Raw genomic sequence first — 23,962 nt, forward strand, 5'->3', positions numbered from 1 at the left:
GGCGGTGGCTGGCCTAGCCCAGCACCGCTGGGCCAATCGCTGATGAGATGACTGCAATATCTGGAGTTTCCATTGGTAAATCAGGAATGGGCTCCTCCTCCTCTTACTTTCGCACTTCCTATTGGGCGGCGCTGGGAAACACGGGATAGGGGGCATTCTGGGAATTGCAGTCCGCCCAGGAAAGTATAGCTGCTTAATCAGTGTGGCGTGGGTCTGTAGCTTAAGAGAAGATGAATGGGAAACGGCCAGCTGAGCCGGGCCCCGGCCGTGCGGGGAAAAAGGGAAAGAAGGAGGTGATAGCGGAGTTTTCGGATGCTGTCACGGAAGAAACCTTGAAAAAGCAGGTGTCTGAGGCCTGGAGCCGCAGGACGCCGTTCCGTCACGGTAACCGAGTGCTGTGAAGGGGGAGCTGCCGCGCGGGGTCTGGGGGCCTCTGAAAGTCCTGCCACTCGAGCCGAGCCCTGGGCAGCGGGGCCACAAGGGAAGAGTCTCTTGGAGACAGTATGACTTTGGCCACCTCTGACTCTCCTGCTATCCTCTATCATCCCAAGTTCGGTTCGGATTTAGAAATCTGAGAAGAGGAAGAAACGTAGGCCCGAGAGTTTTGGGAAGCAGAGGGCATGCAAGTTCGTAGTTCCTCCGAGGGCAATGATCGCTTATCCCAAAATAGCGTAGCCAGAGCATTTGTTGTGAGCTGCCAGATAGCTGGCACCTGCGCTTAAACGTTTTCACACGCCTATAGGTCGACTGCGTGACTTATGAAAGCAAACAAGTGTTGAGCAAGGGGAGGAACCCACCTTGAACGATTCCAGCCTCAGCCTCAGATACCACCTTAGGGGATAAGAATTCTGCTTAATGCATCATGCTTTCCCTTCTAGAGATTGCCATGAGTTTGCTTTCAGTTGTTAAGTACTTTAAAGAGGTGAGTCCTGGGTGTCTGGATGCACATAGAAAGGGATAGCTCTATACACGCAGGGACTTGTCAATATCCTAGGCTGTAGGATGGAAATAGGGATAGTGTCTACCACAGCTTGCTGAAGAGATGAAGTGAAGTCGTGCGTCTACAGCACCACTGTGTTTGGCACGTGGTCGGTCGTGGTGGTGGTGACTATTATTACAAGCAGTGGGTAAAATGTTGAGCTAGAAATCAAGGCATCGGAAAGTTATGCTTGAACTGATTAAAAAAAAAAAAAAAAAAAAAAGAATGTTGTAACTTCCTCCAACAGTAACTTGGAGAAAGAAAAAGTAGGGTCAACGAAAAATCACCAGCCACTATTGTTATTGTCACTTTTTAAAAATGTATATATTTTGAGAGAGCAAGCACAAGTAGGAGAGGGGCAGAGAGAGAGAATCCCAAGCAGGCTCAGCACTGTCCAGCGCAGAGCTGGACATGGGGTGGGATCCCACCAACTGTGGAGCCGAGCTGCTATTCTCATTTTTTTTTTTAATTTGCTACTCTCATTTTAAGTGTGGGGGAAATCAGTAAAGAATCAAATATATTCAGTTCAATAGCTAATCTTTGAACTAAAACAGAAACGGAAACAAAAAAGCGGGTAGCCTGGGTGGCTCAGTGGGTTAAGCGTCAGATGTCGGCTCAGGTCATGATCTCGCAGTTTATGAGTTTGAGCCCCTCTTTGGGGTTGCTGCTGTAAGCACAGAGCCCTCTTTGGATTCTCTGTCCCGCTCTCTTTCTGCCTCTCCACTGCTCACTCTCTCTCAAAAATAAGTAAACATTTTTTTAAAACTCAAAAAGGAGTACAAACCTTAATTTAGTGATATCACCTGTACTCCTTTTAAGAATTAGTATTTTAAGAACAATATTTTTTAAAAGTAGCATTGAATGCGTAAAGAAAAAAGAGCTTATAATTCTTCCTCCAAATCTTAGACTTTACTTACTTGATTTCTGAGAATTCACAACCATTCCCTTTTGTATTCTTTCTGCTATACCATTTAGGGGTCAAAAATATAAAAGGAGAAAAAGCCACAAGTAATGTTTTCCTTCCAACAGAGGCCATTGTCATGGACATGGAACCCTTTCTTCACTGCGTGATCCCAGACTTCATCCAAAGCCAAAACTTTTTGGAAGGGCTTCAGAAGGAACTTTTGAACTTGGACTTCCATGAAAAGTATAACGATTTATATAAGTTCCAGCAGGTATTTATGTCCCTTTCACTCTTCCACTTCAGAAATTAATTGACCACAAAGCCATTCATTACCTTTGGACTTGAAGTTTTAGATTGGGTTTGCCTTGGAGGGTCCTTGCCTTGACATTGTAAGAAACATTCGTTGATTTCACATAAGCTTACTGAGTGTTAACAATGTATTAGGTGCTATAATTATTGCGTGGGACTCTCTGACAGTCTCTGCCCTGTAAGACTTCAAAATCTAAAATACAGTAGAAGTGATAACGATGGCAACAGATAGTCAAGAAATACAGTAAGCCAGTAAGTTAAGTACATTATAAACAAAGGGGATCAGGTACATTTTGGGGATTGATATGCTAAAGAGAACTGTATGTTGGAAAATAATAACCATTTAAATTTTTGAGTTCATGTCTTTATTTTAGGTGGCATGATGTATTGCAGCATGTTGCTCACTGCAGAATGTCCAAGGAGAGTTAGGTCTATTCCTTTTTTGGTGGACGGTTTAATTTGGCAGGAAAGACCATGTCAAACTCATGGCTGGATTTTCTACTCTTAGAAGACAGGGCCTAGTCTAGGTATGGAAATCTAGATCATTGGTTTCCCCAGTTTTGGGGGGAATATCTTTTTAGTACATGGTGTACATCACTCTTAGAAATCCCTTATAAAACTTCATGGACATCAGCCCTCAAGAATCACAGGATAAAATGAAAAAGATGAAGACCTATTTTGTTTTCTTTGCATTTACCCTTTGATTTCTCTTTATCTGGGATAAGAGAGTAAATAACAGGATTTCTGTCTCTTTTATTCTTTTGCACTAGAGCTGATTGTGTCCCCCAGTATGTCTATCTTTGGGCCTTACACATGTGATTGAATTAACCACATGATAAAATACACAATGTAACTCTTAATAATTCAGGAAATCCAGTTAATATTAAGCTTTTATCCTTAGTAAAGTTACATAGGTTAATTAAAACCACAATGATCTGCCTTTGTAATTATATCAACTTCAATAACAATAAATCTCTGTTAGATTTAGGGCCATATGCATCTCTGATTACTAAAATTGAGAAATAAAGCTGGTTTTTACTTAATGCAGTTTGGTGGATGAAAATACTTCTAACTGTAAAGTCAGTGAGTGGGAAAATAATAAAAAGGGCCCTGGGTAATGAGGAGGGGAATAAAAGATAACTTTAGATCACATGGGTGTTTGATGGAACTCTACTGGGCTGTGAATAATATTTACTTATGCTCACTTTGGGACTGAACTTCTTCATCCTAAGACAGTAAATATAAAACCTGCTTTCAGTCTTCTGTCCCTTCAGACTTTGTATCCCCTTTGCTTGTGCTATGAATTGCCTTAATTGAGTCTATGATACCTTCCAGCCTTCCGAACAGTATGTCATTAAGAGTTGCCTGATATTCTGTATATTTCAGAACAAACATTATTGAGTGCATGCTTTATGCCATGCTAAGTACTTTATTAATTCATTAAATCCTCAGTCCTATGAAGGAGGTACATTACTATTCCTCTTTTACAGATGAGGGGACTACATCAGTTTTTCCTTCTCTTCCGGATCGTTCCCTTTGACATATAAAAGAAAGATGTTAAGAAAAAAGTGCTCTTGACCTGACTTTGCCCTTCAACCACCACGCTATTCCTCTGCTCCTCTTTTTTTTTTTTTTTTTAATTTTTTAGAGAGAATCTCAAACAGGCTCCATGCTCAGTGCAGAGGCCAGCATGGGGCTCGATCCCTTGACCCTGGGATCATGACCTGAGCCTAAATCAAGAGTTGGACGAGTGAGCCACACAGGCGCCCCTCTCTGCTCCTCTTGACAGTAGAGTTCCTTAGAAGTTGCCTGTACTTTTCTTAAATATGTCTTCTCCCATTCTCTGTTAAGCCCACTTTTCTTCAGCCTTTCACCTACAACTCCACTGCAGCTGCACTTGTCAAGCTCACTCTCGACTTCTTCTACGTTAGTAAATCCAGTCAGTCATCAGTTTTGAGGCCTCATTTTACTCCACCTCCCAGCAGCACTGGAGCTACTATGTTACTCCTTTCTCCTGGAGACATTTTCACTCTACTGTCCGGATGCTTTGGGGCTTCCTGCTACCTCCCTGGCAAGTCCTTGGTTTCTTTTGGTAGGCTTTCCTTTTGTACCTGACTTCTCAATGATGGAGTACTTTAGGGCTTTGCCCTTGGGCCATTTCCAGGGAGACCCTCGCTTTGCCTCTACTCTTGGGTAGCTGTTCAGTGTCTCACACCTAAGTCCAAAACTAAACTCCTGATCTTCTCCCCCTAAATCTGCTCCACCTGCGATTTTACCCATCCCAGTTAATGGCAACTCGATCTTTCCAAGGGACCAGGCTTAAAAAACCTTAAGGTCCTCTCTCCCCTCATACCCAGTGTGTCAGGAAATTCTGCAGGCTCTATCTTCAAAACCTATCCAGAAAAACCCACTTCTTTCCATTCCAGTGCCAACAGCCAGCACCTGGCCCAAGCCATCTTTGTCTCTCATCAGGATTATTCTATCAGTCTATTAACCAGTCTCCCTGCTTTTACCCTTGCCCAGCTCCACTGTCATAGCCGTTGTGTTATTTTAAAACAACAGTGGACCCAAAAGAATTGAAGACACGTTCACATAAAACTAGTACACAAATGATCATAGCAGCATTATTCGGAATATCCAAAAAGTGGAATCAACCCAAATGTCCATCACCTGACAAATGGACAAACGAGTGTGGTCTGTCCGCACAATGGAATATTATTCAGCCAGAAAAAGGTATGACGTAGTAATGCTGCTGTAACATGGAGGAGAGGAGGAGACTTGGAAATGTGCTGAGAGAAGCCAGCCACGCAAGGCCACAGACTGTAGGATTCCGTCCATATGGAATGTCCGGAATAGGCAAATCCACGTAGAGAGGCAGAATGTAGACTAGCAGTGGCCAGGAACTTGGGGGAGAAGGGTATGTGCAGTGACCACCTGATGGGTACGGGGTTTCTTTTTGAGGTGATGATAAATGTTCTGGAACCAACAGTGGTGGTTGCACAACATGGTGAGTAACCTAAAACCCACCGTATTACATACTTCCGGATGGTTAAGATGGTAAATTTTATGTTACATGAATTTTATCCCAATTTTTAGCAATTTAAGCAATTTAATCCCAATACTCCCTTGCTCAAAAATTCCCATGGTTCCTCATTTCTTTGTCAGAAAGCCAAAGTGCTTAGAACAGCTCTAAGGTGACCCCTTACCTCCTTGGCCTCACCTCCTACCACTCTCCCCTGTACTCTCTCTGCTCCAGCCACATAGTCTCCTTGGATTTCTTGACTAGGAAATGCTTCATACTCAGGACCTTGAATCCTCTGTGCCTAGGTATTCCCTTGGACTGTTTCCCAACCTCCTTCAAGGCTATGCATCCCTCAGCGAGGTCTAGCCTGGCCACCGTGTTTGTACTTGGAAGCCCTTCCCCATTTGAGCATGCCTACTCCCTCATACCCTGCCGGTTTTCCCCGCGCATTTGTCCCCTTCTTTCATACTGACCACTGTCTTTGTATGTTTATTGTCTGTCTCCCTCAAAAATAACATAAGCTCCACTGTCACAAGTGTTTAAGTATTTGTTGAATAAGTCACAGGGGGGTTAAGGAAGTCGCCCGAGTCGCAGAGCCGCCACGTGGAGAGACCATACGTCAAACCCAGGCAGTCTGGCTTCAGGGCTAGGCTGTTACCCACAATGCTATGCCACCAGGGCACTCACTGAACTGCTTTCCTCTGTGTGTCTCATCTATGAAGGAAATCTTTTTTTTTCCCTCTTTTTTATGATCAAGTCTGATGATTTGAAGAAGAGAAGAGAGCCTCACATCTGTGCTTTAAGGTAAACAACTGGTGCTATTTGTCAGGTGCGGGAAGTATTATATAATATTATAACGCTTTTGTAGAGGAGGAAACAGACTGAGAGATGAAGTAAGTTCTTCAAGGCTTCCTAGATGAAAACTGAGGGAGCTCAGACACAAGCTCAAATCAGTCTGATTCCAGGGCCCAGTTTCTCAATGATAAAATGTTCAACCTTGTTAGTAATCAAGGAGACAACTGCAGGAAGCATTTTTCACCTATTAAGTTGGCAAATATTCAAAACCCCAGTGTTGACAGTCGTTTAGACCCCTTTATGCACTGCTGCCGACTTCCTTAGATGATGGTTTTGAAAGATGTATCAAAACCCTAAAAATTATGCTTATTATTTTGTAGTGTAAGTCCACTTGTGAGAACTTATCCCAAGAAAATAATTAAGGATGAGCTCAAAAATTCCATAGAAGATTATGTGTTGTAATGTTGTTTAAAATAATGAAAAACTATATACAAATTAAATGGCCATGCACTGAGATTTACATAGTTAATGGCACAAATGTAAAGTGGAAAACTCTACAGCTGTTGGCTATGACATATGTGAATTTTACCATGCAAGTATGATAAAGTTAAACCCTATTTCACCAATTCTAAGATACATTTTCTTTTTTCCCGTTTTAGCACTGCTGAGATCCAGTGTCTCACTAATTACAATGGTGTCCTAGTTTAATTGGCAACATTTTTTTAAGTGAAATGTAAAATAATACTACTTCTTACAGACAAAGGCATATTAGAGTCAATGAAATACACTTGTCAAAAGAAAAGATGTTAAAACAATACACAAAGTGTGAATGATTTTAAGAAAGATATCTATTTGGCTATGTGTATACCAACGGAACGGCAGAAGAATGGGATGTTTATTTAAATCTGGCTAGTAGGATTTCAGATTTTTTTTTAACAGTTTTTTTTTTTTACTTCTGGAGTGTTTTTTTCCCCAAGTTTTGCTACAATAAACACATGTTATTTTTGGGGGGGGGGGTTGTTTTGTTTTTTAAGTTTATTTGAGAGAGAGTGCATGTGCACACGAGTTGGGGAGGGGCAGAGAGAGAGGGAAAGAGGATCCCAGGTAGGCTCCATGCTGTCAGCAGTGAGGTGGGGGGAGAGCCCAACATGGAGCTCGAACCATGAGATTATGACCTGAGCCAAAATCAAGAGTCAAGGACACTTAACAAGCGCCCCTTAGCACGTGTTACCTTGTAATAACTTTTTCATCTATACAGAATTTCTATATATGATGGCAGTCTGCACAGATTGTTATTTCTTCCAAATCCTGAACTATTGCTTATGTATTAATTGTAACTCATAACATTTCATATTTATTTAGACCTTTCGTTGTTCCAAAGAGAGGTGATCGTGCTTTAAGGCATTATTATCTCATTAGTTCACAGCACGCCTCTGGTAAGCATTTCCTATGGGACCGAGGTTCCATTCTATACACACAGGGTAACAGCTGGATAGTGTGTGAGAGACGGCAGTCCTTGGTCTTTATAGAAAGGTGACCTTTATCTTTCCCGGTTGGATTCTGCAATTTCTCTCTTAAATACAATTAACAAGTGAGAATAATGACAGAAAATAACCCTGTCCTCGTGACACCCTCACAGAGTGACTAGAGGAAGGGCTTTTTATGGAATAAACTTGAGGAAGCCAATGTTACCAGTAAAAGAAGGATTTAAGGCTTTGGTAATAGTTGTTTAAAGCATCAAGACTTTGCAGAAATGTTTGCCACCCACATCTCAAGCCTGGTTCAGCACTTTGCTCTGCTGGCTCATTCCATGTAATTCGCAACTGTTTTTAAAGTTATGTGGCACTTCTGGGTGAACTAACGTAGCACAGTAGTTTACAGAAATTTTTTGGTTTGGTAATGTATAGTGCAGAAGAGGTACTCAGTATTAAAATCTCAGATCAGCCTGAAGACTTGATATTTATGAATAGCACAATTGCATTTGGTGGGAATTTCAATTGTGTATATCTGGACTTAGAGGATCCCCAAAATATTGTCTGTGTGTGCAAAATGTGAACTAATGTAAATCCTTTCAAAATGATATAAATTCATCGAGATTAACAGAATTTCAAAGTTGATCAGCTGAATGAGTTATAAATCGTATTAAAGAGATTTCTGTACAAAGAACCACATTAGGTGGTAAATGGAAATGGCATCTTTTCGTGGTATCCTGCTAGCATCAGAACCTCTATGAAAGGGACACCTGGGTGGCTTGGTTGGTTAAGCACCTAACTTTGGCTCAGGTCATGATCTCACAGCTCGGGAGTTTGAGCCCTGCATCAGGCTCTGCTGACAACTCAGAGCCTAGAGCCTGCTTCAGATTCTGTGTCTCTGTATCTCTGCCCCCTCCCATTCTCTCTTTCTCTCTCTGTCTCTCAAAAGTAAACATTAAAAAATAAATTAAAAAAAAGAACTTCTATGAAAGATTTTCCTGAGTGCCACATAGTTAGCATAATATAGACCGTTATTGCAACTTAAAGTTTTTAATCTACAACAGCGTCACCCAAGTGGCCATTAAACAGTGGAGCCGCTTTTAGTGCTGAAGAACATATCTAAAAATCAGTAACCTCGGAATGGAACATCAGTGCAATTAATTATGACAGAGGCCAAATCACTGCCATGATAGGGCATGCCATAAATTTAAAAGGAAGAAAACAGAGAAAACAGAGAAAAAAAGACTACAGTAGATAGATTAGCATTTATTTCTCTTTATTTCAGTTCCAAGTCCTAAACTGTGCAAGTTTAAAGTAAAGAATAAACTGCAGCCTCCAGGAAAAAGAAGTTGTGGCCTAGATCCAAATGGAGGCCTCACTGCAGCCTAACAAGTGATCTTTGTTTACATTTCTAGGAAAGTTCTGTTTGAAGATTTCCGGACTTGGCTTGCTGACATTTCCAAGATTGACCTGGAATCAACTATTGACATGTCCTGTGCTAAATATGAATTCTCTGGTAAGCAAGATAAAGCCCTTGACATCTGGAAGTCTTAAAGGCTTTAACTAACAGTGGCAAGAAGATAGCACCAGTGTGCCAGAATCCTGGGCTGCGTGTCCCCGCGTAGCGTTAGAATCTGCTCAGTAAGGAACACTTGACCGGCTCATGTACCGAAACGCCCACCTTCCTGGAAGGTATAATAAGGCAGGGGTTGTCTTTGGTGGAAATATGAAAACTGTTGACCATATTTTCCGGAAAATGCTGACATTGCACATGTACACCCACTTTGTGTACAGTATCAGGAAACTCAGAGGTGATGTTGTAAACTCTACTCGTAGAACCACATTCTTAAGGGAAAAAACCTCAATATAGAAGGATACAGCGTAAACCTTGACAGTCCCCTTCCCTTTCTTTTTGTCCCCCATCTCTTCAGAGGGATCCATTGTCACCAGTTCCCTTTGGGAGCATGTAAATGTCTTTTTGAAAACAAGTTTGGTTTTTTTGTCTACAAGAAAAAGTATTTTGTTTTGTGTTCCTGAGTCCAGTTTTGATTTGGGTTTACTCTCACACAAAATAAAGTATAATTGGGGGAAGTATAAATTGGTAGCAACTTTTTGAGGGTAACTGAGTGGTACACAGGAAGAGTCCTATCATACGCCCTTTTTTAAAAAAAAAAAAACTTTTTCTTTTCAATTGAAATAACTTCAAACTTCTAGAAAAGTGGCAAGCGTAGTACAAATAACGTATTTCCTGTTGGACTTGGTTGCCGTTCTGCCCCATGACCCCCAACTGATTCCTACAACAAGGACATTCTCCTGTATGATAATGATAAACCATCAAAATCAGGAAGTTGAGATTAATACATGATTCCCATCTAATCCTCAGGCTCCATTCAAGTTCTATTATTTGGTCCTTGATTGCAAAAGGATCTAGGGGCGCCTGGGTGGCTCAGTCGCTTGAAGTGGCCGACTTGGGCTCAGGTCATGATCTCACAGTTCGTGAGTTCAAGCCCCGCATCAGGCTCTCTGCTGTCACCCGGAGCCTGCTACAGATCCTCTGTCCCCCTGTCTCTCTCTGCACCTCCCATGCTCGCTCCCTCTCAAAAATAAATAAACAAAAAATAAATAAAATACATGTTCAAAGGATCCCGTCCAGGATTGCACCGTGCATGTAGTTGTCATGCCTGTTTGGACTCCCTCAGTCTTTCCTTGACTTTCATTGTCTTAATGCTTCTGAAGGTTTACAGAGGAGTCATTTTGTAAAACTTCCCTCAGTTTGAGTTTGTCTGATGCTTCCTCATGATTAGATTCAAGCCGTGTGTTTTTGGTAGGAATATTACAAAATTAATTATGTGGGGTTGTTTTGTTTGTTTTTTTTTTACTGCATCTTCTCAAGTGGTATGTGGTTTCTGTGTGTCATAGTCTAGTGATACTAACTCTGATTACTTAATTAAGGTGGTGGCTAATGTCAGGTTTTTCTTTTTTTTTTTTTTTAATTAAAAAAATTTTTTTAATGTTTGTTTATTTTTGAGAGAGACTGAGCACAAGTGGGGAAGGGGCAGAGAGAGGGAGACATGGAATCCGAAGCAGGCTCCAGGCTCTGAGCCGTCAGCATGGATCCCAACACGGGGCTCAAACCCACAAACCACAAGATCATGACCTGAGCCAAAGTTGGACACTTAACCGACTGAGCCACCCAGGTGCCCCAGCATCCTCTGATATTTCTTGCTAGTTGCCAAACAGGGATATTTTTCAATAAAAAATCATTTCTTTTACATTTATTAGTTATTCTACTGTAAAGGAAACATTCCCCTTTTCCCATTTATTTATTCATGTATTTATGTCGGTGTGGATTTATGGATTACTGCTTATGTAATGGGCTATAAGCAGTTGCTGTCATTATACTGATGCTCATATTGTCCCTGATTTGATCAAGGGGAGCCCCTTTAAACTGACTTCAGGTCCTTTTGATGTGTCCCCATCATTCTTAATATATCTTACTTTCTAGCAAAACAAGATTTTCCAGGCTTATCTTACATTTCCCCTGCTCTAGATCCAGAGTTGGCCATTCTTCCAAAGAACCCTAGTTCCTTTTAGTGAAGAATGATGCTTAAAAATCAAGATCTGGGTGGCTCAGTCGGTTAAGCATCTGACTTCAGCTCAGGTCATGATCTCACGGTTCGCGAGTTGGAGCTCCACATCTACTACTGTCAGTGCAGAGCCCACTTCAGATCCTCTGTCTCCCTCTCTCTCTACCTCTCTCTCTCTCAAAAATAAATGAACATTAAAAAAGAAAAAAATCAAGGGGTGCTTGGGTGGCTCAGTCAGCTGAGCGTCCAACTTTGGCTCAGGTCGTGATCTCACAGCTTGTGAGTTCGAGCCCCGCATTGGGCTCTGTGCTGACAGCTCAGAGCCTGGAGCCTGCTTCAGATTCTGCGTCTCCCTCTCTCTCTGCCCCTAACCCACTCGCATTCTGTCTCTGTCTCTCTCAAAAATAAATAAACATTAAAAAAAATTTTTTGTTTAAATCAAGATCTGGACTGTAGGTGTTTTTGCTGTTAGGGTGTCACCGCTCCCAGGCCTTTCAGTGGAAAAGAGGCAGCAAACACATATGCACATATACACACACACATGTGCACACACGTGCATTTACACTTTTGTGTGTTTCAACGTGTAGAAATATGTAGATATCTAAATATCTATATAAACATCTACACATATAGGAAGCTCAATTCATGTTGATTCCTGCAGTTGTAATTCAACACTTTAGGTTTATCCCAGATTTTGCCATTTCCGTATTTGTAATTTCCTACCTCAGCAGTAAGAACCATGGCTTCCATTATCTTCAATAGATTTCTTTATCAATCAATCATGATCCCTCCATGTGTGAACAGCCTCAGTTCACCATAGCATGCCTTCCCTCCCCTGCCCTACACAGATGCCTGTCTTGTTCAGTTCCACCAAAGGGCCCTTAGAAGTTTTAGCTCAAGAAATAAATGGGAATCAGTACCAAAAGGTCTATGTACAGTGATGTTCATTAAGGCAAATGGAGACAACTTAATTAACGAGTGGAAGATTAAAGGGGAAGGAAGATAATTCATAATCCATATGGTATACTACGTGGCCATTAAAAAGCATGACAGGTGTGTATACTGATGTGGACACTTACCATGTAATCAAAAGGCCACAAAATGACCACTGTAGGATACTGTTTTTTTAAAAGCAAATGTATGTAGGAAAAATACTGGAAGAATATATGCAAAAATACTGTTAGTGATTCTCTCTGGGGTCTGTCCCTATATGTGCCCTTCAGTGCTTTTGGAGTCCCCCGTGTTGCCCGTTTTATGTCTCCAATTATAAACCAGGAGAATAAGTGTCATTTTACAGCTGGAGGAGTTCACATTACAGATGAGTATCAAATGGACTGATACTAAATGCTGGATCCAGTCAGCTCCAGCTGCTCCTGGAGCTGCTCCTTGCGGTGCGGGACGTTAAAGTGTGCGTTGCACTATTGCAGATGCCCTCCTCTGCCACGACGACGAGCTGGAAGGGCGCCGGATCGCCTTCATTCTTTACCTGGTTCCTCCCTGGGACAGGAGTTTGGGGGGCACCCTGGACCTGTACGACGTTGATGGTAAGACAAGTGCATGCTCCTCGGCACTAGCCACTTCTGAGTTCTTACATACAACATGTGTACTCATCTAAGGAGGCGGAAGCCATTCAGTGGGGTGACAACCGCAGGGGAAGGGATGTCGGCCCTGACAGCTGCCTCTGAGTTGTGCTTCGAGTCGTCATTACTCCAGAGATAGAGTCCATTAACAGGACTCGGCAGACCCTACTTCTGAATACTGACCGCGGAAAGGTAGAGTGCGTGTACATTCGCCTGGCACCGTCGGTCTGCCAGGGCGAATCCATCTGACAGGAAGCCAGGGCTGTTTTCTAAGGACCAACACCAGATGTTGACTCTGGAAAACTTTCCGAATTTATTCCAGCTCTCATCAATAATAGAGGGATGGCGTAGTGAGAACAGATATCACCCAGCAAAACCAGCAAGTATGAGGGAGACAGATGGAAGGGGGTGGTGGTTTTGGATCTGCAGGGTACGTCTAGTTCCCCCTAGAAATCTGAGAATTGTCGGAGTGAAACAAGGCGGCCTGGAATTGGTTAACGATAACGAAACCACATTTGTGGTTGTTTTCTCTCCTGGTGCAGAACACTTTCAGCCGAAGCAGATTGTCAAGTCTCTTATCCCTTCGTGGAACACACTGGTTTTCTTTGAAGTGTCTCCAGTATCCTTTCACCAGGTAACAGTTGTAAACCACAAATACATAGAGTGTAAGGATCATACTTTTTAGTTCCCCGTTAACAAAACGTGACAGCTTCCCGATGGACCCCTGTGGCCAGATGGTGCCCGCATCCGTTGTGATGGATCTGGAAGTCAGTGCACCCTGGCTGGTGACCTTCCCCCTTATCTGGTGTGTTCATTCATGTGCTGCTGGCCTTTCTTTTCAGGTGTCTGAAGTCCTGTCTGAAGAAAAGTCACGTTTGTCTATAAGCGGCTGGTTTCATGGTCCTTCACTGACCAGACCCCCCAACTACTTTGAACCACTTGTACCTCGGAGCCCGCACATCCCACAAGATGTAAGGATAAATGCCGGTTGTCGGGCCTCTTCTCTAGAAGCTGTAGCATGTCATTTGTTTTCCTGGTAATGAAACTAGACTTTACGTTTGCTCTTCCGCTCTTCTTGGATAAACTTTTGATAGTATCTTTTCTCAGGCAGAGTTTTCTGGCACTTTTATGTGTAACAAGGAGGAAATTATAGAGTGAGGATTTGCATATATTTTACTGTTATGAAATGACATAAGTGCAAAAGCAATAAGAACTGTGAACTCATATTTGGCATCTGCTCCTTCTTTTAAGCATGAAATTTTATATGATTGGATCAACCCTACTTATCTGGACATGGATTACCAAGTTCAAATTCAAGAAGAGTTTGAAGAAAGGTCCGAAATCCTCCTAAAGGAGTTCCTTAAGGTAAGCCAGCATATCCTGTCCAGTATATCTTGGGGACATCCTAACAAAATCTCACTGTTCTAACAACTTCTGCTTTTGTCTCTCTTCTTGGGTGGGTGCATAGGCATCATTAAAGGAGTTTTTTTGTTTTATTCTTGATTAGAATATTTTTATCACGCTCTTCTTCAAATAAAATATGGAAGCAGTACTAGCAGCCGACATAGGTAGCAGTTATATGCTTAGTGGGTTAAGAGTCCCTTGGGTGTTCCCCAGTTTTCTAAAATCTTAATGGTGTGCGCACACACACACACACACACACACACACACACACAACTAGCCTCTAGGCTGAGAGGGAGTTGTATGTATTTTCCTTCCTATTCATTTGGTGAATATGGTTCACTATAAGCTCATTGCTTTTAGTAGAGAGATTATTAATTGGTCAATGCCTATTAACGAGCATTTGACAAGGATGAGGTAGCCCATTTCAGTGGCAAGGGAACTACATCAGAAGTCAGAAGGACTCTATGTTCATGTCCTGGCTCTATGGTTTTACTAACCCGAGCAAATCACTAAATCTCTCTGAGCTTCCATCTCATCATCAATTAAACTGCAATAGGACCTGCCTTGCTCGTCTTGAAGAGTTACTGTGAGGGCCACATGAGATCATGGATGCTGGTGTGGTGCTTCACAGTGATCCTGCTCCCCCCCCACGCGCAGTCCCAAGAGCTGTTCCTCCATGAGAAAGATAAAGGTTGAGATGCTACATTCTGTCTCTCTCTCTCTCTCTCTCAGAATTTTAAAGCTGACATTAGCATATTAAGGAATTTGAGAAGCATACTAAATAAACTTGTTTGACCCTATTTTACTGAGCTTACCTAAATCAGGCTTTGTGATCCTCGTTCCTGTTTTACAGCCGATAGGACTGCAGTGTTGAGAACATTCCTTGGGAAGCTACATTAAACAACTATAGAGAAAGCCTCTTGAGCATATTTCAACAGATTATTCAGCTTCTTGCTCTGTTCGTGGCTTACTATATTTATAAGGCTGATTAAATAAAAGTGAGGCCTGCAAGAGATTTTCGTTGTAATGACATTGGCTGTTTTGCAGCTTAATTTTTTTCCCCTCATAGGTTCTGGATTGAAGTCTGTATTGTGATCTTCATTTTATAAATGCAGGCGACTGAGATGTTGAGCAATTTGACATAAGACCTACAACTGCTAAAGGAGATCGTCCAGATTAACACTCGAATCTCTTGGCTAAAGCATGCTGATGATTTATCCAGTCTTTGTTCTGGCTTCACTGTATCAGGCCTGGGGTGGGGGGGTGAGTGTCGGCTGGCCCTTTTAGGAATCAGCCAGAATGATTCTGCAGAGCTGCTCCAGCTGCAAGACCAGGTGTGGGACTACAGGGAGAGTCCCTGACTGTTTTTTTTCTGTGCTCCTTTTCCAGCCTGAGAAGTTTGCAGAGGTCTGTGAGGCTTTGGAGAAAGAAGATGTGAAATGGAGCAGCCGAGGTCCCCCTAACAAAAGGTAGAACCAAGACATTTGCATTCAGCACCTGCCTGTTGGTCAGCCAGGCTCACCTCCGATAATAGGACATTGGCCCCGGTGGTGTTTCATCCCCACGGCCATCTGGTAGCAGGCCCCGAGAGAACCTCACTGTTAGAACAACTGGTGATTCAGTGAGCTATGCCAAGGTTTAGGCAGCGGGGTACAAAGCTAATGATCAGCTTTTATTCCATGCGTGATATTTACGTCTGTGGCTTGGATGAACAACTTGGCATCGCTGCTTTCCAGGTTTTATGAGAAAGCGGAGGAGAGCAAGCTTCCCAACATCCTGAAGGACTGCATGGAATTATTTCGCTCCGAGGCTCTGTTCTTGCTGCTCTCCAACTTCACAGGCCTGAAACTCCACTTCTTGGCCCCTTCAGAGGAAGATGAGGTGGAGGACAAAAAGGAGGGCGAAGGCACCTCTGCGGCTGATCACACTGAAGAAGGGACTAGCCATAGCTCCCCTGGGCCCCAGAGTCCTCAGACAGCCGTCAGCCACAGCAGCCAACAGAGCAGTGAACAGACAGACCCAGAGTCAGAGGAAAACGAAGCCAAGAGAGGTAAGCTGTCGAAATGATTTGTCCTTGTGTACCATTAAGCACTCACTAGTCAATCATTTATTCACCCAACAAATATTGCTTGCGCATCTGCTCTATGCTAGGCTTGTTTCAGGAACTGGAGGACAGAACAAACAAGGTCTCTGCTCTCCTAGAGCTAATATTCTAGTAGGAGAGGACAAAGATTAAACGTGTACACGAACCACAAGGACACATCAAATAACGATAAGTGCCATGCGGAAAACTTTCGTAGGGTCACGTGTGAGGAACGACCGAGTGGCCTCTGAGGTGAATGGGCAGTTGGAAGAGCCTGTCTCAGAAGCTGCTATTTAAGCTCAGATTGGAATAACAAGGATCTATGGGAAGAACATTCTAGATAGGAGGAGCAGCTCATATGTTTTACTAGGCTAAAGATTTACGAACAGTGGACAGAAATAGGACTGGCTGTGCCCCAAACTGCTTTAAAACACAACATCATCAAGGAGAGGAAGGTGAGCAGCTTATGTCTGCTAAGGACCAATAGCAGGCTAAGAAAAACTTGTTTGCATTTGGGCACATGGACAGAGGAAATTATTATTAAAACTAGAGGAAGTCTAAGGGCGCCTGACTGGCTCAGTTGAAAGAGCATGCGATTCTTTTTTTTGTTTTGTTTTTAATGTTTATTTTTGAGAGAGAGAGAGACAGAGTGGGAGCAGGAAAGGGGCAGAGAGAGAGGGAGACACAGAATCCGAAGCAGGCTCCAGGCTCTGAGCCATCAGCACAGAGCCCGATGCGGGGCTCGAACCCACAAACTGCGAGATCATGACCTGAACCAAAGTCAGACGGCTAACCGACTGAGCCACCCAGGCACCCCAAGAGCATGCGACTCTTGATCTCAGGGTCCTGAGTTGGAGCCCCACGTTGGCTATGGAGATTACTTTAAAAAAATAAAAAATTTTAAAATTTTTTTAAAAAGTAGAGGAAGTCTTTCATCATCTACAAACAAGATGAAAAAGAGAAAAACATAGGAAATTTAAGAGGGAAGGCTTCTGTGGATTTGGTGACTGAGTAGTTACCAATTCAACATACATGTTTCAGTACCTACTAAACCAGTCGAGAAAATCTGTTTCCCAACTCCTCTCCTCAGTTTTACTCTCCCTGCTTCCGCTCTGATTTCTTGAGAAGGACCCCATGCAGCAAAGACGAGGGATTGCCATGGAAACAAACTCCAACACCCCCCCCCCCCCTTGCACTGTGACAGGGAAACCACAAGCATTGTAATGCAGATTCTGTGGCCTCCCAAACGGACTAACCAGTTGCTTTTGTCACCACAGATACTTAGAACACCAGACCCAGGTAGCTTTTCCTGTACTGGTCAATACACAGCACTTTCTTTAATAATTTTTTTAATGTTTTTTACTTTTGAGAGCGAGAGAGAGAGAGAGAGCAAGCAGGGGAAGGGCAGAGAAAGGGGTACACAGAATCCAAAGCAGGCTCCAGGCTCTGAACTGTCAGAGCCTGACATGGGGCTCCAACCCATGAACTGTGAGATCATGACCAGAGCTGAAGTCAGATACTTAAGTGACTGAGTCACTCAGGTGCCCCAAGATGGCCTTTCTTTAAGATAGAGGTTGGCTTTCCTTGATAATTGAAAGTGGCATCTATACTTGGACCCTAAAAGGAATCAGGTAAAGATCAGTGGAGCCTCAGGGGCTGTTTAAAAAGGTATTTGTTTGCCTCTATTCCTTTTGGTTTCATTTTTATGGGAACCTGCAGCTTAGGAAAAAAAAATCTATATAGGTGGCCAAAAGATGCTTTATTCTATTACCAAGCATCTACTGTTATGGAAGTCCCTGGACCAAAGCAGAGCAGGGAATACAAAAGGTAAACATGAAAAGTAACTGTTTGCAAAGTTTATCATCTTAAAAGGGTGGGGACCAAGCTATAAAGGAGCAGAGTTTTTATATTTTATTAAACTGGCCTAAGTTCAAATTAGAGGCTTTATAACTTTAGGATGTTAAACGTAACCCATGTGATAACCAAAGAAAATAGCCATAGAATATACATAAAAGGAAACAAGAAAGTAATTTAAATGTTTCAATGCCAAAAAACCAATTAAGTACAAAAGACAGGAATGCAGGAAATGGGGGACAAAAAGCTATAAGGCATTTAGAAAACAGGGGCACCTGGGTCGCTCAGTGGGTTGAGCGTCTCTTGATTTCAGCTCAGGTCATGATCCCAGGGTTATGGGATAAAGCCCCACATTGGGCTCCACACTGAGCATGAGCCTGCTTAAGATTCTCTCTACCTCTGCCCCTCTGCCACATGCTGTCTCTCTCTCTAAAATAAAAATATTTTAAAAATAGCAAAATGACAGAATTAATTCCCTCTTTATTAGTAATTATTATTTTTAAAAATTTGTTTTATTTATTCATATTGAGAGAGAAAGCACAAGCGAGGGAGGGGCACAGAGAAGGGGAGACAGAATCCCAAGCGGTGTCCGCACCATCAGAGCAGAGCCTGATGGAGCGCTCGAAACTACAAACTGCGAGATTATGACCTGAGCTGAGATCAAGAGTCCGATGCTTAACAAACTATGCCACCTAGGCACCGCTCTATTAGTAATTACTTTAAATATAAATGACTATCAAAAGAAGGAGATTGACAAAACAGACAGGAACACATGATTCAACTATCTGCTGTCAGGGCGCCTCGGGGGCTAAGTCTGTTAAGCATCCAACTTCAGCTCAGGTCATGATCTTGAGGTTCATGAGTTTGATACCCACATGGGGCTCACTGCTGTCAGTGGAGCCCGCTTTGGGTCCTCGGTCCCCCTCTCTGCCCCTTCCCTGCTGTCTCTCAAAAATAAATAAACTTTTAAAAATGTTTAAAAAAAAAAAAAAAAGAATTTCTTTAAAAAAAAATACTGTCTGCTATCTACAAGGGACCCGCTTGAGATCCCAGAAGCAGAAAAAGATTGAAAATCAAAGGATGGAAAAAGATGTTCCATGCAAGTAGTAACCAAAAGAGAGCAGGGAGGAATGGCTATACTAATATCAAATAGACTTTATCTTTATTTTATTTATTTATTTATTATTATTTTTTTTAATTTTAATGTTTATTTTTTATTTGTGTGAAAGAGAGAGGGCGAGCGGGGAAGGGACAGAGAGAAGGAGACACAGAATCTGAAGCAGGCTGCAGGCTGCAGGCTCCAAGCTGTCAGCACAGAGCCCGACGCGGGGCTCGAACCCACAAACTGCAAGATCATGACCTGAGCTGAAGTCGGATGCCCAACCGACTGAGCCACCCAGGCGCCCCTATCTTTATTTTATTTAAATTTTTAAGATATCATACAAAGTGTCTTCTCTAACCACAACAGGATGAAGTTAAAAAGAAATGAGCTATCAAGCCATGAAAAGATACAGAGGAACGTTAAGTGCTATTACTGAGTGAAAGAAGCCAGTCTGAAAAGGCTACTTATTGTATGATTCCAACTCTATGACATTCTGGAAAAGGCAGAACTAAGGAGAGAGTCAGATCAGTGGTTGGAAGGCACTAGGAGGAACGAAGGGATGAATTAGGTAGAGCACAGGGGGTTTTATGGCATTAAAACCAATTCTGTCCAATACTGTCATGATGGAGACTCGACATTACTCATTTATCAAGACCAATAGAATGTAGAGCACCAGGAGTGAACCCTAATGTAAACTGTGGATTTTAGTTAATAATAATGTGTAGTATCAGCTTGTCAATTGTAACAAGTAAATCACACTGAGACAGGATGTTAATAAAGGAGAAACAGGAGGTAGGGCAATCTATTTTTTTTTATTTTTATTTTTTAATGTGTATGTTTGAGAGAGAGCAAGACAGAGCGTAAGCAGGGAAGGGGCAGAGAGAGAGGGAGACAGAATCCGAAGCAGGCTCCAGGCTCCGAGCTATCAGCACAGGGCCCAATGTGGGGCCCAAATCCACAAACCGTGAGATCACAAACTGAGCCGAAGTCGGACGCTTAACTGAGCCACCCAGGCACCCCTGCAGTCTGTTTAAAATTATAGTATTTATTCATGTTATAATTTTTTTTTATTTTGGCAGCTAAATATTCTATCTGAAACTAACTGTAAAGAAAGAGAGCATCAACGTCCCCCCCGCCAACAGTCAGACATGGTACATTTCTGACAGTCACTGTTAAGGCTAGTTTGGTTCAGTAATAGATCAGAACAATAGGTCAGTAGGTCAGAAATCATTATGGGAATGATTTTGCTTTAGTGCTGGATCATTCCTGCTTACTATTCCCTCGCAATCTAGCAGTTGTATCAAGTTATTTTAAATTTTTTCTGGCCTTCTATGGTTTTTTCTTAGACTCAAGTGTTCCCACATGCCAGGGGGAGTTGAGGCGTTGGAAGACTGGTCACTACACTTTGATCCATGACAACAGCAAGACTGAATTTGCCCTGGATTTACTTCTCTACTGTGGCTGTGAAGGTAAGAGTCAGGAAGTAACTTATGGAAACCAGTGAGCTGTTTCCATAAGAGGGGCAGTCTCTCCCGGTGATGCTCTCCACCTGACCCAATTCAGAAGTGATGTACCTTGGCCAGGATCACAGATCACAGAGGCACCCTGTTGGAAGGGATCTCGGGGGTCATGAACTTCAGTCTCCCCAACTCAAAGGATTTCTATCTGTGACTAAGGTATGGGGGATGTGGACCAAAACAGTTTCCCTCCAAGAACCCTCCCGCCCACTCAGATCTACATCTTTTATGTAATTTTCCTTCCAGGTGTATTTTACATTTAATTCTTAGTTTTCACTCCTTATTTGATGTTGGTTGAACAGTAAATTCCGTCTTATAAGCCATAGAGTTGGTTACCACTGAGGTCCCAGATCCCCCAGTCGTAGAGCAGCCTGGTATGGGCGATGTAAGTAGATGATGGAAGTCTTGTAGGAAAAGCTTTCTGAATGCTGGTTTGTCTTCCCTTTGTAAGGCTGGGAGCCAGAATATGGCGGCTTTACTTCCTACATTGCCAAAGGTGAAGATGAAGAGGTAAGTTGCTTCTGATAGCAAACTATCCTTCTTACTTCTTAAGGAAGCTTTCATTCTTCACACACCCAATTTTTATGACCTTCTGCCAGTGTCCTTAGCTGATAAATGCATGACGGTCTGCCTGGCACTGGTTCTGATTTCTAGTAGTAAGTACTCAGCAAGGAATAAAAATGCCAAAGGGTAATCACTAGGCATTTATTCTACCCTATTGAGAAATTCCATAGAAGTTAAGAGTTCCCATGAAATCTTTGGATACAGTAAGGAATAAACGCAGGAGGTAGAACCTTTCTGGGTATGTATGGGAATGGGGTCCGTTGGGAAATGCCTTGACAGCTAGAGCAACAGCGCCTCCTCATAAAGGATCTTTTAAAAGATCCCCTGTCACCAGTCTGAGTACATGATGTGAAAACCATCTGTTCCGTGGTGAATCGTTGAGGAAAAGAGTTGAGAACAAGTTCTGTGCTCTGATGTGACACTGTATTCACTTATTTCAGCTGCTAACAGTGAATCCGGAAAACAACTCTTTGGCACTGGTCTACAGAGACAGAGAGACTCTGAAATTTGTCAAGCATATTAACCACCGAAGCCTAGAACAAAAGAAAGCCTTCCCAAATAGAACAGGTTTCTGGGACTTCTCGTTTGTCTATTACGAATGACAGGGCTGAGCCAAGCTGAAGAAAAGAGACCCTTCCTCAGTACTGGGGAGTGCCGAAGAGCTAGGCATCACGCGGAGAGCTACAAGGTGGCCTGTGTGACCGTGTCTTCAAAACTGCGTGGTAGGACTCATCGTTATTGTATGCAATCTAGGCCTTAAGCTTGGAGCCAGGTATTTCTCTCTTGATAAAAAAAAAAAAAAAAAAAAAAAAAAAAGCTTTTTTGTCTTTTTTTTTTTTTCACATTCAGTTTTCCATTTTCCATATGGACTTCCTTAGTGATTTTTAAAAAGCTTTTGTGTGTGGTAAAATACACACAACATAAAGTGTACCATTCTAACCATTTTTAAGTGTATACTTGAGTGACGTTAAGAATATTCACATGGTTGTGCAATTGTCACCACCACCCATCTCCAGAACTTTGCCATCTTCCCAGACTGAAACTGTCCCCACTAAAGAGTAACTCCCCGTCCCCCTTCCTAGCCCCTGACGGCCACCATGCCACTTTCAGTCTCTGTCTCCGTTCATACAAGTGGAACAATACAATATTTGTCCTTCTGCAACTGGCTCATTTCACCTAGCATAAAGTCTTCGAGGTTCATCCATGTTTCCAGTGAGTGTTTGTTTTTTAATACTCATAAATGACTGCTGATTCTGTCCTTCCTAAGCATACCGGTTTAGAAAGGTATAGAAACTTCTGTCCTGTTCTGGGTGGGCTCATTATACTTCCTCCCGGTGCCTATGGCTTTGTTTCACTGTGACTCCCTTAGGACAGTGTGGACTTAAATGATGATGGTATTCCTGCCTTGGTAAACACCGGGCCCCAAACCACATGGCCCCTGAGACTTCTGAGTGGCTGCTTGTGCCATATGTCATCATTCCTGGGGACCCACTGCTTTTCCATCCTGGAGTTGTGGCTCCTGTATAACTAGATGATTCTAGCCTCGCATGTGTCTTTCCTGTCCCTAAATACTCTCGGGTCAGCTATAAAATGAGTTGCCTGTTTTTCTTTTAAGAGAACAGATGCTAAAGGCCACATCAAAATGCCAAGAGGCTGTCCATTTTGTTACATTCTCTTCCCTGAACTGGTGTGAGGCTTATGTGACAACTACCACCTATACATGGGGGTGTGTACGAGGGGGGGTAGTGGTCGCTGCATCGTTAGCTGCAAGATGCTGTTCTCATTCCAATACTGTCTTCTCGTTTCCTCTCTGTTTTTTTACATTGATTACCAACTGTTACCGTAGCTTTTATTTGGGATTTTATTAATCAGTAGGAAAAGCATTGGGCTTTTATCTTCTTTCATCTCCTAATACTTCAAGTACTCCCTCTAAAGTTGGCATTTAAATGAAGAGAATGAGGTTCACTTCCTTTAGGTTGATGGTTTCAAGATTTTTTTTGATTTTGTACCCCAGATAGATAGTATCTAGATAGATAGGGATAGCTATCTAGAAATTTTACACATGTACGAATATTCAGTATTGTCATAAAACACTAATTTTTCTCGGGTGAGATGAAAAAGACGTACCTAGAACTAGCTCTAACGTCTTCCCACACACACACAGTACCAGGCCAGTTTACATGCGTACTGTTTATTTGGTGTTTTTTCAGTTTATTTATTTTGAGAGAGAGACAGGGAGAGAGCCAGCAGGGGAGGGGCAGAGAGGAAGAGACAGAATTCCAAGCAGGCTCTGCACTGTCGGATCCATGAGATTGTGACCTGAGCCAAAACCAAGATTCAGACACTTAACCGACTGAGCCACCCAGGCACCCCTACATGTCTGCTGTTTTGGAGACCAGAATTCTTTCACCACAGGGGCGCCCGGGTGGCTCAGTTGGTTAAGCATCCGACTTCAGGTCAGATCATGATCTCACAGTTGCTGAGTTCGAGTCCCGTGTCGGGCTCTGTGCTGACGGCTCGGAGCCTGGAGCCTACTTCGGATTCTGTGCCTCCCTCTCTCTCTCTGCCCCTCCTTTACTTGTGCTCTATTTCTCTCTCAAGAATAAACAAACATAAAAAAAATTTTTTTAAAGGATTCACAGCACAGTGACACGTGGGATTACAACAACTTTGTAAATAATGGCTTACATGTCAAAGTTTGCCTTTTCTTTTCAGTTCCTACAGACTGAATAAAGGTCATCCCTACAATATTATTTTCGCTCACTTGCTTTCTGATGTGTTTTCATGAGC

General features: G+C 42.6%; 1 protein-coding gene across 2 annotated transcripts; it reads left to right on the plus strand.

Annotated features, from left to right (window-relative positions):
* Positions 1-156: 156 nt before the first annotated feature.
* On the plus strand, positions 157-23,935 carry OGFOD1 (2-oxoglutarate and iron dependent oxygenase domain containing 1). 2 transcript variants are annotated; one of them, XM_019455897.2, is made up of 13 exons: positions 157-384; positions 2,009-2,154; positions 5,972-6,018; positions 8,897-8,997; positions 12,496-12,612; positions 13,191-13,282; positions 13,491-13,619; positions 13,900-14,013; positions 15,442-15,521; positions 15,789-16,102; positions 20,438-20,560; positions 21,060-21,118; positions 21,613-23,935. In XM_019455897.2, the coding sequence occupies exons 1-13, from the start codon at positions 231-233 to the stop codon at positions 21,772-21,774; spliced, it is 1,638 nt and encodes a 545-aa protein (XP_019311442.2). In that variant the 5' UTR covers positions 157-230; the 3' UTR covers positions 21,775-23,935. The 2 variants fall into 2 exon arrangements, with proteins under 2 accessions (XP_019311442.2, XP_019311443.2); XM_019455898.2 differs by lacking the exon at positions 157-384 and adding an exon at positions 432-922.
* The last annotated feature ends 27 nt before the right edge of the window (positions 23,936-23,962 follow it).

The sequence above is a fragment of the Panthera pardus genome, unplaced genomic scaffold (genome assembly GCF_024362965.1).
Source record: "Panthera pardus isolate Hobbes unplaced genomic scaffold, ASM2436296v1 HiC_scaffold_18, whole genome shotgun sequence".
Lineage (NCBI taxonomy): Eukaryota > Metazoa > Chordata > Mammalia > Carnivora > Felidae > Panthera > Panthera pardus.